This window comes from Furipterus horrens, unplaced genomic scaffold (assembly GCF_987537825.1).
Source record: "Furipterus horrens unplaced genomic scaffold, mFurHor1.1.pri manual_scaffold_6, whole genome shotgun sequence".
In the NCBI taxonomy this organism is placed as follows: domain Eukaryota; kingdom Metazoa; phylum Chordata; class Mammalia; order Chiroptera; family Furipteridae; genus Furipterus; species Furipterus horrens.
The window spans coordinates 181,597,987-181,612,048 of record NW_028327176.1 but is presented as its reverse complement, the minus strand read 5'-3'; the positions used below and the strand labels follow the sequence as shown (position 1 = coordinate 181,612,048).

Here is a 14,062-nt window from a genome sequence, read left to right as displayed (position 1 = left end):
TTAAATAAGGTAGGCGAAATCCTTTGCATTTTGTGTTAGTGATGGCTGTGAGTCCTGCCCTTACCCTAATGTGTTGAGAAATATAAAAGGAAAGACGACAGTAGTTAAAGAAGATATCCTTCTGTTCTTAATACTTATCAGTTTTTTAGGATAAGTGAACTTGGAGTGAAAGAATTTCTTTTCATGAAGGGTAAAATGGGAGGAAGAATATTTGAGGCCTTGGTATGTTACAAAGAGAGGCATATAATGAAGGCAGTCTAATCATGTGCAGTAATTTGGGATGAATGAGCATGGAGGGCTAGGTGAGGATGCATGCGAACTGTTGTTTGCTTATTGCACTTCGGGAGCTTTTTCTTAGTGCCTTAGAGAGGAGTAGAAAGCCGGATCATTAGTGTCACCTCCTCCTTGCTCTGTACAGCAGAATCTGTATATGTACCCAACCTTACATATCCTCTTAACTATCCCTTAAGCTGCACTTTTGATAATTTTTCTGAAATATATTCTAGATTTCTAACATGCTTTATTAAAAATTATGCATTTAACCTTTAACTATATGCCTGAATTTTTCCAAGCTGTTTCTTAGTATTTTGTATAGAAAACAGTTCCTTATTTAACATTTAGCTTATTTGCCTAGGTTGGATTATCTCAAGATGCCCAGGATCAAATGAGAAAGATGCTTTGCCAAAAAGAGTCTAATTACATCCGTCTTAAGAGGGCTAAAATGGACAAGTCTATGTTTGTGAAGATAAAGACACTAGGAATAGGAGCATTTGGTGAAGTCTGTCTAGCAAGAAAAGTAGATACTAAGGCATTGTATGCAACAAAAACTCTTCGAAAGAAAGATGTTCTGCTTCGAAATCAGGTTGCTCATGTTAAAGCTGAAAGAGATATCCTGGCTGAAGCTGACAACGAATGGGTAGTTCGTCTGTATTATTCATTCCAAGATAAGGACAATTTATACTTTGTCATGGACTACATTCCTGGGGGTGATATGATGAGCCTACTAATTAGAATGGGCATCTTTCCAGAAAATCTGGCACGATTCTACATAGCAGAACTTACCTGTGCAGTTGAAAGTGTTCATAAAATGGGTTTTATTCATAGAGATATTAAACCTGATAACATTCTGATTGATCGTGATGGTCATATTAAATTGACTGACTTCGGCCTCTGCACTGGCTTCAGATGGACACATGATTCTAAGTACTACCAGAGTGGTGAGTAAAATCATAAAATTTCTACATATTAATATGATTTATTAACACAGTAAAATAGAAGGGTATCACTGGATAGGACCCAGAAGTCCTGGGTCAGATCTTGACTATTGGATAACCGTTGGTGAATCCTGCAGACATTTAGACTTATAAAATGAAGGAGTGTGTTAGACTCAATTATTTCTAAATATCATTAACATTTTTGAGTCAACCACTTTTATGTTTTGTTATTTTGAAATATGTCAGACAAATAACATTTTAAAACTAATTTTAAACGAAGCCGCATACCCACCATTCAGCTTAAGAACTAGATTGCCAGTACTTCTTAAAACCCCTAAACAACCACTTCCCCTTCTTTCCTCCATAGGTGTAACCATTATTTCAGAACTTTGTAATCAGTTCTTTTCTTTATATTTTTATCACATATGTATATATCCCCTATACAATGTACTCTTTTATTTTGCCTATTCTGGAATCTTTATTTAAGTGTAATCATTCTGTATTCTTCTGTGTTGACTTTTATGTTTGAGGTTCATCTGTGTTAATTGCATGTAACATTTATTTTCACTGTTATTTAGGATTCCAGTTTGACTGTTACACAACTTATTTAGCCTTAAATACATTATGTACATGGCCCTGTTTAATCCTCACAATCTCATTATAAGGCAGAATAAAGAAACGAGGGCCTAGTTAGATGAAGTAACTTGCCCAAGGTCAGACAGAAAATAAGTGTAAGGGCTAGGCTTTGAACCTAGGTTTGTCTGATTACAGGGCCCATGTTATTTCTACTACACCACAGTGCCTCACCAAGATCCCTTCAAGCGCTAATGGAAGTGTAAGTCAATTTGACATTTGTTGAATACTTACTATGACTAGGTGCTTTACATATATTCTAATTTAATGCTTACAGCAATCCTCTGAGGTAAGTATTATTAGCCTTCTGTGCTTCTGTGAACACCAGTAGATTGACAGTAAATGGATAGAACCGAAGACACCTGCACCTACTTTAATGTTCAACTTATTGTAATATGTCTCCCAAATTCACCTGAAGTACTTGGGGTTGTTCTTTAAAATATGATTTTTAGGCTCTATTGTAGTCTGCTGATTAAAATCTCCACTGGAGGGTAGAAATGATATTTTAAGCAAATATCCCAGATGATTATTACAGCTAGGTTAATTTTAGATATATTTTTCGAGGTATCTAGTCATGGCTTTAAATACCATCTCTGTCAGTGACTTCCAGATTTCTCTAGAAATGGTGTCTCTCTCACATGGATTTCTAACTTAACATTACCAGTAAATAACGCTTAATTTCTCCCCCTCTGTATTGGTTTCCCCTCCAACCTTCCCCAGGTTAGTAAATGATATCACCACCGCCTGCCTACTTATCCTTGATTCTTTTTTTCCCATACCCTGTACATCTAAGTCCATCAGTAAGCCCTGCTTACTCCACCTCTAAATATATCCTGAGTCTCTTTGCTTTTCTCTATGACCATTGTTACCATCGTAGTCCGAGCTTAACTGTAATAGCCTCTTAACTTGGTCTCTCCTCACTCTTGTCCTCACTTATCATCTGTTTAAATATAAATCAAATCTTACAATTTTCTTGCTTCAAACTCCCCAGTATCTTCTCTCTGTATGGAGTGAAAGGTAAACCATGTATTTTGCTTACAGAATCGGTGTGCACTAGCTTCTATTCCATTTCCTACCATTCTCCTTGCCTTGCCTTGGTTTTCAAATGGTTGATTCCTATTTGTTTTTTTTGCAAATGTCACCTCAATTTGTCACATTACCCCAGTTGATTCTCAACGTGGGATGCATCACTGTTTCTTATGTATGTGTGTGTTTGTTGTGCTTTTTCCCTACAGAGAAGCTACCCGAGAGAAGAACCCTGTCTTTCTTATTTATCATTGACACTTGTTGAATGAATGAAACACTAATCTGTTTGAAACTTTGTCCAGAGTAGTAATGGGGAGCAGTCTGTTCTTAATTATATCTACTCCTGCCTTTCTCATCATTTAACATTGAATACATTACTGAACCTTGGACTAATTTTTCTTAGTGTAAAAGGTGTCCTATTGATATCTCACATCACAGGCTCCAGTCATTAATAAACACCATCAGTGATTTGGTGTACATTGTATCTTAGCTTGTCATAAGGTGAGAGTGTTATTAACTCTAAATCATGATGTCAAAAAATTAAACAGACTCTTGGTTTACTCTTGTTCTGGTTGCTTTTATTTCTTTTTTCTTTATTTTACTTTACAGGTGACCATCCACGGCAAGATAGCATGGATTTCAGTAACGAATGGGGTGACCCCTCTAACTGCAGATGTGGAGATAGACTGAAGCCACTAGAACGGAGGGCTGCACGCCAGCACCAACGATGTCTCGCACATTCTTTGGTTGGAACTCCCAATTATATTGCACCTGAAGTGTTGTTACGAACAGGTAAAACATTTGTTTTATAAAATCTCCAGTTGAAACTTAATTAGAATAGAGCTTATTTTTCAGGTTTATAAGTGTTACTTTTACAGTATAAATTGGCGATTTAATATTAATTTTGATTGTATTCTGGACACTAAAAAGTGCTTATAAATAACTATAACTTGGTATCTTATTTTAGGCTATACACAGTTATGTGACTGGTGGAGTGTTGGTGTAATTCTTTTTGAAATGTTGGTGGGACAACCTCCTTTCTTGGCACAAACACCATTAGAAACACAAATGAAGGTAAAGTATGGTATCTATACCAAAAGAATTATCACAAAGTCCATTACACTATAGAAGTTTATCAGTCCTTTACATAGAGCATCTTATTCTGGAATTAAAGAATGAACCTGGAAGAATGTAAGAACCCACTGAGATTCCATGCATGAATTCTAATCTCCATCATCCCAACATCATATTCCTATATTCTCCCATACTCATAAACTGTACTCATATTTCATTCTCATAGAAATCTTTAGTATCTTTTGAAGATCTATTTCAATTTACTCTTTGTCACCTATTGGCTCTTGGCTTTGTTTCCTTCCATGCACATTCTCGCCCAGAACTATAAACAAGTGTCTATACAGTTGCCCCTCCTCATTCGCTATTGCACCTTCTGTGCTTTTAAGTTACCTGCGGTCAATCATGTTCTGAATATATTATGTGGAAATTTTCAGAAATCAGCAATTGAGGAGTCTTAAATTGTGCCCCATTCTGAGGAGCATGATGAAATCTTGTGCTGTCCTGTTCCATCCCCTGGGACATGAATTATCCCTTTGTCTAGCATATCCATGTTATATATGCTACCCACCTATTAGTCACTTGGTAGCCACTTCGTTTACCAGAGCAACTATGGTGTCTTAGTGTTTGCATTCAAATAACTTTTTTACTTAATGGCCCCCAAGTGCAAGAGCAGTGATACTGGCAAAAAGTGCTTCAAGTGAAAAAGTATGTATGCATAAGAAAAAACATAGTATATATAGGGTTTGGTACTGTCCGTGGTTTCAAACATCTATTGGGAGTCTTGGAACACATCCCCCGTGAAAAAGAAGCAACTTCTGTACCTACACTTAAAATTACCTCTGGCACTTAAATGAGAAGCTGCGTACAACTTTTACCATAAACTATGGTAAAAACTTTTTGAGATTTTATTTATTTTTAGAGAGGGGAGAAGGTAGGGAGAAAGAGAGGGAAAGAAACATCAATGTGTGGTTGCCTCTCAAACACCCGCAACTGGGGACCTGGCCCGCAACCCAGGCGTGTGCCTTGACTGGGAATCAAACCAGCCGCTCTTTGGTTCACAGACCAGTGCTCAATCCACTGAGCCACACCAGCCAGGGCTAAAAATTCTTTAGTTGTGCCCTTGTTAATGGGTTAAAGTCCAAATATATCCTCTGTATCTTTGTTCACACCATTCCTTTTGAAATGTCCTTTCTCTCCCCTCTTCCACAGTCCTCTCCTCTTTCTGAGGCCTGGTTAACACCTGATCATGTTTTCATGTCTTTAATCATTCTTTGAGAGTGTCTTGAGATATCATCTGTTCTATAATCTTCCCACCAACTTGTAACTACTTCGTTATTTCATTTAGTATTTATATTTTTTAAATTCCTTTAGAATTTCTTTAAGTACAGGTCTACTGGTAATGCATTCTCTCAGGTTTGTGTCAGATTTAATTGTTTAAAAGTGTTTATTTCACCTTCATTTTAATACGTATATAAGTAAGTGTGTGCATGTCTGTGAAAAATTGAATGCTTTTCCCCTAAGATCAAGAAAGTAAGGATGTGTGTCCTCACCAGTCTTATTCAACATTGTTCTGGAAGTCTTAGCCAGTGTAATACAGCAAAAAAAAGAAATAAAATGCATATAGATTAGAAAGAAAGAAAAACTTCCCACATTCACAGATGACGCAATTTTCTATATAGAGAATCCCAGGGAATCAAAGAAAAAACCTGTAGAACTACTGAGTTTGGCACAATTGAAGGATATAAGGGTAATACATAAGAAATCTACTGGTTTTCTATATTTAAGCAGTGAACAACCAGAAAGTGAAGTTTTAAAACAATAGCTTCTCAAAAATGAAATACTTAGGTATATATTTAATAGACCATGAATAAGAGCTGTGTACTGAAAGCTACAAATTGGTGAAAGAAACCAAGGAAGATCTTAACAAATGGAGATACATACTGTGTTGATGGATTGAAAGACTCAACATAGTAAAGCTATCAATTCTCTCCCCCAAATTTCTATGGGCAAAGGAATTGGAATAAAGAAAAGTTTTTAAAAAGAAGAACAAAGGGGAATCAACTACTTGATTTTAGGACTTACTATAAAGTTATGGTAACACAGACAGTATGATATTGGCAAAAGGGTATGTACATAGATCAGTGGAACAGGTAGAGAATGGAGAAATAGGACCACACAAATACAGCCATTTTATCTTTGACACAGGTGCAAATGGAGAAAGGATAGTATCTCAAGTAGTGTTGGAAAAAATGGCTGGCCATATACAAAAAATACTGAACATTGATGTAACCGTCACACCTGACACAAAGATTAACTCAAAATAGATCTAGATATAAAACAAATCTATAATACTTTTAGAAGAAAATGGAAGAGGAAATCTCTATGGCCTAAGGTTAGGTGAAGAACTCTTAGAAATGACAACAAAATCATGATCCATAAAAGAAAAAGTTGAGAAATTGGACTTTATTAAAAGTAAAAGTTTAGTCTGCCAAAAACGCAGTCAACACAATGAAAAGGCATTGGTATGGAATTCTAGGTTTCAGTTCTGGCAGCACTTTAAAATATCCCATCTCCTGCCCTGGCTGGTGTGACTGGTTGGTTGGAACATCATCCCGTGGACAGAGAGGTCGTGGGTTCGATTCATAGTCAGGACACATGCCTGGTTTGTGGGTGGGTTTGATTCCTTAGGGGTGAGGGGCACATACAAGAAGCCAACCAATCAGTGTGTCTCTCCCTGTCTCCCTTCCTCCCTCTCACTCTAAAAGCAAGAATTAAATGAATTTTTTAATTATCCACTTCCTCTTGTCCTCCAGAGTTTCTGATAAAAAATCAAAAGTCATTCAAATGATTGTTCCCTAAGTAATGCATTGGTTTTCACTGGTTTCTTTCAGTGTAATTATGGACTGTCTGTGAATGGATTTCTTAGAGCATATATCCTGTTTGGTGTTCACTGAGCTTCTTGAATTGATAGGTTTATTTGTAGTCAAATTTGGGGAGTTTTCAGCCATTATTTCTTCAGATATTCTTTCTACATCACACATTTTCCCCTTGGAACTCTGATTACATTAATGATAGTCCTTTTGGTTTAGCCCCACAGATTACTGAGGGCTATATTTTTAAACTTTTCTCTCTTCAGTTTGCATAATTTCTACCAATCTAGCTTTAAGTTCACTTTCCCCTGACATCTCCATTCTATTGAGCACATCCTTTGAGTTTTTTATTTTGGTTATAGTATTTTTCAGTTCTAAAATTTACATTTGGTACTTCTTACCTTTAATTTCTTTGCTGAGACTTTCTGTCTTCATTTTATTTTAAGAGTATTCATCTTTATTTAGAACATTTTAAAAATGGCTACTTTAAAGTATTTGTCAGATAATTCTAAAATCTGTGTCATCTCAACACTGACATCTACTGATTTTCTATGTGGGTTGAAATTTTTGTGGTTCTTATATGCCAAGTAACTTTGGATTGTATCCTGGACATTTTTAATATTATGTTATGAGACTGAGTCATGTTTAAATGTTATGGAGAATGTTGGTATTGTTTTGGCAGCCATTAAATCTGATTGGATCCAGTCCACAAGTTCCAGCCTTCTGTGGCTTGTGACTTCAATCAATGTCAGTTTTCATTGTCAAAACCTTTACATTGCCAGCCAGATTTCTCTGGCTGTGGTCTTTTCCTTAGTTCAGTTTTCCAAGTCTTTGATATGTTCTTTAGGATTAGAGCCATACAAGTACAGTTGGGAGGTGAGCCCAGCAGTTTGTAAACAACTTTATAATCTCCTTCTCTGCTATGTCCCGGTACTTTCCAGTTCCTTGACGAGAAAGTGAGGCTTTATTTGTTCTGCTCTACCACACTCACTTCATTACTGTACCCGTATCTAGGACAAGGTAGTGAGAGCACACACAGAGAAAAAGGGACAGGGATTCCATCTCTCCTCTTGGGATCACATGATTTAATTTCTAATGAAGAGGAAGGGTCCCTTCTCTCATAGTTTTAGGTAACGGAATATCTCCGTTGCATCCAGGAAACCTCTTTCCCAATCCCTGAGCCTAAACTAGAAGGACTGTTCCTAGAGCTCACTGTATTCTATGTCTTCAGGGTTTGGGCTACCTTGAGTCTAGACCAGGGATTCTAAAAGGAAAAAATGGTAAACTCAACCATCATCTCAATGGTGCTTCAAATTCTTTTCTCCTTTTACAATCTGCCTGTTAACTCTACTTTTCAGCATCCTCAAGTAGCTGTTCGGTGCATTCTGTGTAGCTGCCTTCTGTAGGAAAGACAGGGTGGAGTACACCTATTATATTTTACTCAGAGCTGGAACCTCCCTCTCTGGCTGGCCGCTTTTAGGACTTCTTTCTCTTTAACTTTGATTTTCTGCAATTTCACCATTATGTGCCCATATGAAGTGTTATTTGTCTTGACTGAGGTTCATAAAGTTTCTTGCGTTGTAGGTTGATGACCTTCATCAGGTTTGGAAAATTCCCAGTCATTCCCACTCTGATTCAAAGATTTCTTCGGCTTTCATCTGGCCTTTTGGGACTCTGAATTAGTTTAGGATATGTACATATGCTAGATATTTGGTGGTGGTGTACATATCTTATGCTGTATTCTTTTTTCCCACTTTTTCTCTCAGCTTCAGTTCACATTAATTTCTATTGACCCATTTTTGAATTAACTGAATCTTTTTTATTTGCTGTGCCTTGTCTTTTTTATTTTTACCTTAAACTAAAAAATCCTGACAGTAACTTTGAAGCAAAGAACTTGTCCAGCTGCTTGTGTATATTAATTTTCCCTATCTGAAGTAGATGTTGGAACCAGGCATAAATAACTACAACTGTATCATGACTATTTTTCCAAAATATTCACAGACATTTTATTAGTGGAGGCATCTCCTTCTTCTAACCTGGGAGAAAACTTTTAGATGAACAGATACTGGAAGAGGGGGTTATTTTTCTTCCCTCTACTTTAGCTGATAAGGTTCTGTATGAATAAGGAAGAATTTGGTTCATTAATTCATTTATTTAACAAATATTTATTAACTGTCTATTACTTTCCTTCCTTCCCTTTTTCCCTCCCTCCTCATCTCCTTTCCTCGTTCTGGTTTATTCAGAACCATAATAAATATTTACTGAACATCTATTATATTCCAGGCCATTTGCCAAGTACTAGGAAAAATGCAAAGACAAAACATGATCTATAGCCTTATGGAACTTTATACTGTAGTAGAAGGGTACAGACATAAATAGGTCCCACAAAACATTAGAGACGTTATTAACAAGTAAATATACAGAACAGGGGAGGCACAGTAGAAATAGTCCTGTCTATGAGCAGTGCTAAAACTTACAGTAAGAGGAGGGGATAGGCGGAAAGGTTATTTCCCACCAATGATTCATTATTAAAGGTCAGGAAGGTGAAATGCCATGCAGTTTATTTTTAAAATTTACAACTAGTCCGGTAAGACTTTTTGGTATAAAACTTGGAAGAAAATTTTGGTCTTCTTATCTATTCCCTTCTAATTTTAAAAAATCTTCTTTAAAGGTTATCAACTGGCAAACATCTCTTCACATTCCACCGCAAGCCAAACTGAGTCCTGAAGCCTCTGATCTTATAATTAAACTTTGCCGAGGACCAGAAGATCGCTTAGGAAAGAATGGTGCTGATGAAATAAAAGCTCATCCATTTTTTAAAACAATTGATTTCTCCAGTGACCTGAGACAACAACCTGCTTCATATATTCCTAAAATCACACACCCAACAGATACATCAAATTTTGATCCCGTTGATCCTGATAAGTTATGGAGTGATGATAATGGGGAAGAAAATGTAAATGACACTCTTAACGGATGGTATAAAAATGGAAAGCACCCTGAACATGCTTTCTATGAATTTACCTTTAGGAGGTTTTTTGATGACAATGGCTACCCATATAATTATCCAAAGCCTATTGAATATGAATATATTAATTCACCAGTTTCAGAGCACCAGTCAGATGAAGATGATCAGCACACAGGCTCAGAGATCAAAAATCGTGATCTAGTGTATGTGTAATACCCTAGGAAGTAATTGTAATGAGGATTTGCAAAAAGGTCTGAAATGCAGGGGGTTTTGCGGCTCTGAGAGTAAAATTATGCAAATGCGACAGCTGTGTGTATGTGCTCTGTGCACAATATTTTATGTTCCTAAATTATGGGAAATTGTTTTAAAATGTTAATTTATTCCAGCCTTTATAACCAGTAATTTAGAAAAAAATTGTTATAAAGTAAATTATGAACTGACTATGATAGTCAGTTCTTGGTACTTAAAGTACTGAAAATAAAAAAGTGTGTGCTTTGTTTAAAAGGAGAAGCCTGGTATCTATTTGTACATATGCTGAATAATTTTAAAAGACAAGAGTTTTTGAAAATTTTTTGAAAGACAGTTTTAGTTTTATTTTGCTTTAACCAAATATGAAATGTACCCCACATTTACAAAGCTCCCCCCCACCCCACGCCCCATAGCCTTGTCTTTGGTACAAAATAAGCTATAGAAATCAAGCCATCGTGGTGAGTGTTCTTAGGCTAATAGTCTATATAATTCACATCTTGAAACTAAAAAATACAGGGTTGACAGGGTTGAAACAGTATGTTCATAAGAAGGGAAAAATAAACATTTTTTTTCTCTGGAATATTTAATCTAGCATTTGTTTCTCAAGAATTACTGGCATTAAAAGAAGCAAAACACTACCATTTTTCTTTCCTAAATGGTATTTTTAATGCTGCTTCCAGGTGGGGATTCTTTATTTTTTTTTGCATTATAGAAATTTTTATTATTTGGGTCGATGCATTATACATGATTACAGTCAGGAGGCTATTTCACAGAATGCCAGTCCTTGAATTTGTTTTTCTTGATACTTGTTTTGGCGATTCCTGACAATGTAAGATTGCTACTCTAAGAAGACTTTTTAGGCCTCCTTCCTTTATATTCAGAAATTAGTTTGCTATTGAAATGAAAACCACTAACAGGAGCATATTCTTCTGCAGTCTACCCATAGATACCTTGTTGGAGAAGACTATTTGTGGATACATGTTTACATCAAGCACAAGGGCTGTTCTTTTCATCTTACTGACTACATGTCTATTTGCATCTATTTACTAAAAATTTCCAGCATTTGCTGTTTGTGCTGCTTCCAGTTTTAAAGGGAAACAAAACTGCCATGAATCAAAAATTTTTATACTAAAAGCTAAGGTTTTCCATATTTTTACTTCAAAATTTACAAAATCATTTCCACCATCCTAAGCAGATTGTTTTCAGTTTCATATGACACTTTGGTTAGAAATTATTTGTGGGTACTCAGTAGAATAGTACTACTTCTGTATTGTAACAGTTTTGATTTTATCAGTGATGTTACAGCTTTCCTCTTTCAGAACAGTGCTGCATACATGGATTGTTTATTGGCAAAGGAAAATCTGGCTATTTGGCAATATTTTACCTATGGGCAGATTGATTGATGAAAACATTAATTATTATTTAACTCTTAAGTAAGGTGGCCATTAGTAATTAGGAAAAATTACATAGTGGTTCTACTCAAAATTTAAGTCCTCCTAACTTAAGGTTAAATATGTGTTTCAGGATTCCTATTATATAGGCTTGGGTTTCAAGAAGACTTATGGTCTCCTACCAGATACATTTAGCTTATCTTTTAGGGTGGGGAAAGGGCTCTATTCTTACATTAGTAAAATTTGTATTTTCTTTTTCTTAAGCTCCACTGCTTATCAAAAACAGTATTTGGGATAAGAGGCATAAATTTAGTGATTTTCAGACTTTTAGCTATCTTTGTCTGAAAGCTAATGGAAATCATACATAAGTAAAATATAGTCAAAGCTGTTCCAGTTGAATTGGGAAAGGCAAAGAAGTTGGGGTTTTTTTTAAAGATTTTATTTATTTTTAGAGAGTGGAGAGAAACATTGATGTGTGGTTGCTTCTCATGTGCTCCCAACTGGGGACCCAGCCAACAAACAACCCAGGCATGTGCCCTGACTGGGAATCGAACTCGTGACGTTTTGATTCTCAGGCTGGTGCTGAATCCACTGAGCCACACCAGCCAGGGTGCAAAGAAGATTTAATAGCTGACAGTTCTCATCTTTCTATATAGGTGGCCCTCTCAGAGCACAGAATATAACCCATGGCACAATCCACTGTGTCATGAGGTGGAGCGTCTGGGGATCATTGGTCCTTTGAAAATCTGATGAAAGCTGTGGACAATCTTCCTAGAAATGTGGACATCAACACAAAATATGTGCAGTTTTAGGGGTTCTGGATATGTTGAAACCTATCATAAACCCTCGGTAAAAGACCTCTGTCGTATAAGAACACATATATTAAACTAAGAGCTTTGCTTTACATTTACTGATTAGTGTTCAGATTAGCACATCTTGTTTAAACTGATAATTTTTGATGGAAAAGGTCTGTACCATGTGACAAGATATGTATGAATGCCTCTTGCTGGTAACATCACTAAGACATTTTAAACACTTTTAGGGGGCACTGACATGTTTGGCTTGATAAATATTTTTGAAGTACTTCTAAGAACTGTAAGGAAATGCACTATGAGATGGCAGGCAGTCTTCGTGGAACATATGATTCTATAAAATTCTATGCAAAACAAATTCAAGAGTTTTAGCTTGGTACTCAATTTCAAGACATCCCTCTTGCTCTTGGGTTTCCTCAGTCACATTTAAATTTCCTTTTAGTTGTTTTACCTCTGCACTTTGGTGAATACAGTACAAACCCAACTCATTTATGTTGTAGGAAAACTAAGGTTATGTCTACTCCCCCTCCCCACAAAATTTGTTGCCTTTATTTCTCAAATGTTACAGACACTACAAATTTTGTATTCTTTTGAAATTTCCTCTTGACAGTATAAGCTTTTTGTGTTTATCTAAAGCTGTGTACAAGCCTTTAGTATCTGCAGTTTTAAGAGTTTGGATATACTTACTAGCTGTCTTATTTCCCAACTATACCCATTTCTTCCAGTACAGAATATGGTGCTTCCTGACCAAAAAGAGCATCAAAAGTTTATATACTTCCAATTGGAATAGAGTGGAAACATTGGTTATACATATTTTCTTTTTAAAAATATTCCCACTCATGAAAAACTTAACTGTCTTTGTTATACTTACCCCTTTTATGCATATCAATAGTATTTATGAAGTGTTCTATAATTATGTAATTGTAGATACTGTTATGTATTATTGTTCAGTGGCATCCTAAGGCAGGACCTATTGCTGTATCTTTTCTACCTTATTTGTAATAGAAACTAGAATGTATGACTAAGAAGTCACTTTGAGATTGACTTTTTAAAAAAGTGATTACCTTCTGCTGTTGCAAAGTGCAAAACTGTGAGTGGAAATGTTTTATTCTGACTTAATATGTTAGAAATTAGAAAATACAGTGGGAGGATTTTTAGATATTGTTGCTGCTGTTACCCAAGGTACTTTAGAAATTTAATAAAACAAAAATAAATATCCTTTTGGTATTTAAAGTGAAAAAATAGCCTGTTTGTTTTAATCTAAAACATAATTTGGGTCAACATATTGTTATATTTGTAAAGCGCCTTAATATATCCCTTTGTGGAAGGCACTATACCACAGTTTACTTTTGTATATATAAGTATTTTGTATTAAAATTGAATCAGTACACTACAATTTATAAAATAATGCTTTGTTAGGAAAAGGAATTACAGCGTTGCAATATAAATTGTTTTGCATACTTTGGAATGTAGTAAATATGAATAATCAGCCTGTATTTTTAATGAACCTATTTGTATTTTCCCAATCATTTGATCTAGTGTAACATTTTCTGGGATAATAAAAAGAAAAATTCAAATCTTTCAATTATGTGTGGAAAACTGACTTTTAAGCCACTTAAGTATGTTGATATACTTATTCAAAAGTTTATTTTAATCTTTTTATTCTCAGAAAAAAATTATGATTAAAAATTTGATGCTTTGGAATTAAAAAATATATTTAACTAATAGTGATACCTAGTTAGATTAAGGCAAACTGAACAGGGTTAGTTATAACCCAGTAAAATGTTTTCATTTTGTGCAACAAAAGTATAATAAACATTCCATA

The 14,062-nt window shown here is 35.5% G+C and overlaps 1 protein-coding gene across 1 annotated transcript in view; it reads left to right on the top strand.

The window, feature by feature from the left end:
* Window positions 1–13,786, top strand: part of LATS1 (large tumor suppressor kinase 1) — a 37,268-nt gene extending 23,482 nt beyond the window's left edge. The window contains exons 5-8 of the mRNA XM_090279966.1: window positions 635–1,217; window positions 3,483–3,665; window positions 3,841–3,947; window positions 9,489–13,786. Coding sequence (XP_090136092.1) covers window positions 635–1,217; window positions 3,483–3,665; window positions 3,841–3,947; window positions 9,489–9,998 — 1,383 coding nt within the window. The 3' untranslated portion in view covers window positions 9,999–13,786. The remainder of the gene's footprint in view (window positions 1–634; window positions 1,218–3,482; window positions 3,666–3,840; window positions 3,948–9,488) is intronic.
* Window positions 13,787–14,062: the final 276 nt, after the last annotated feature.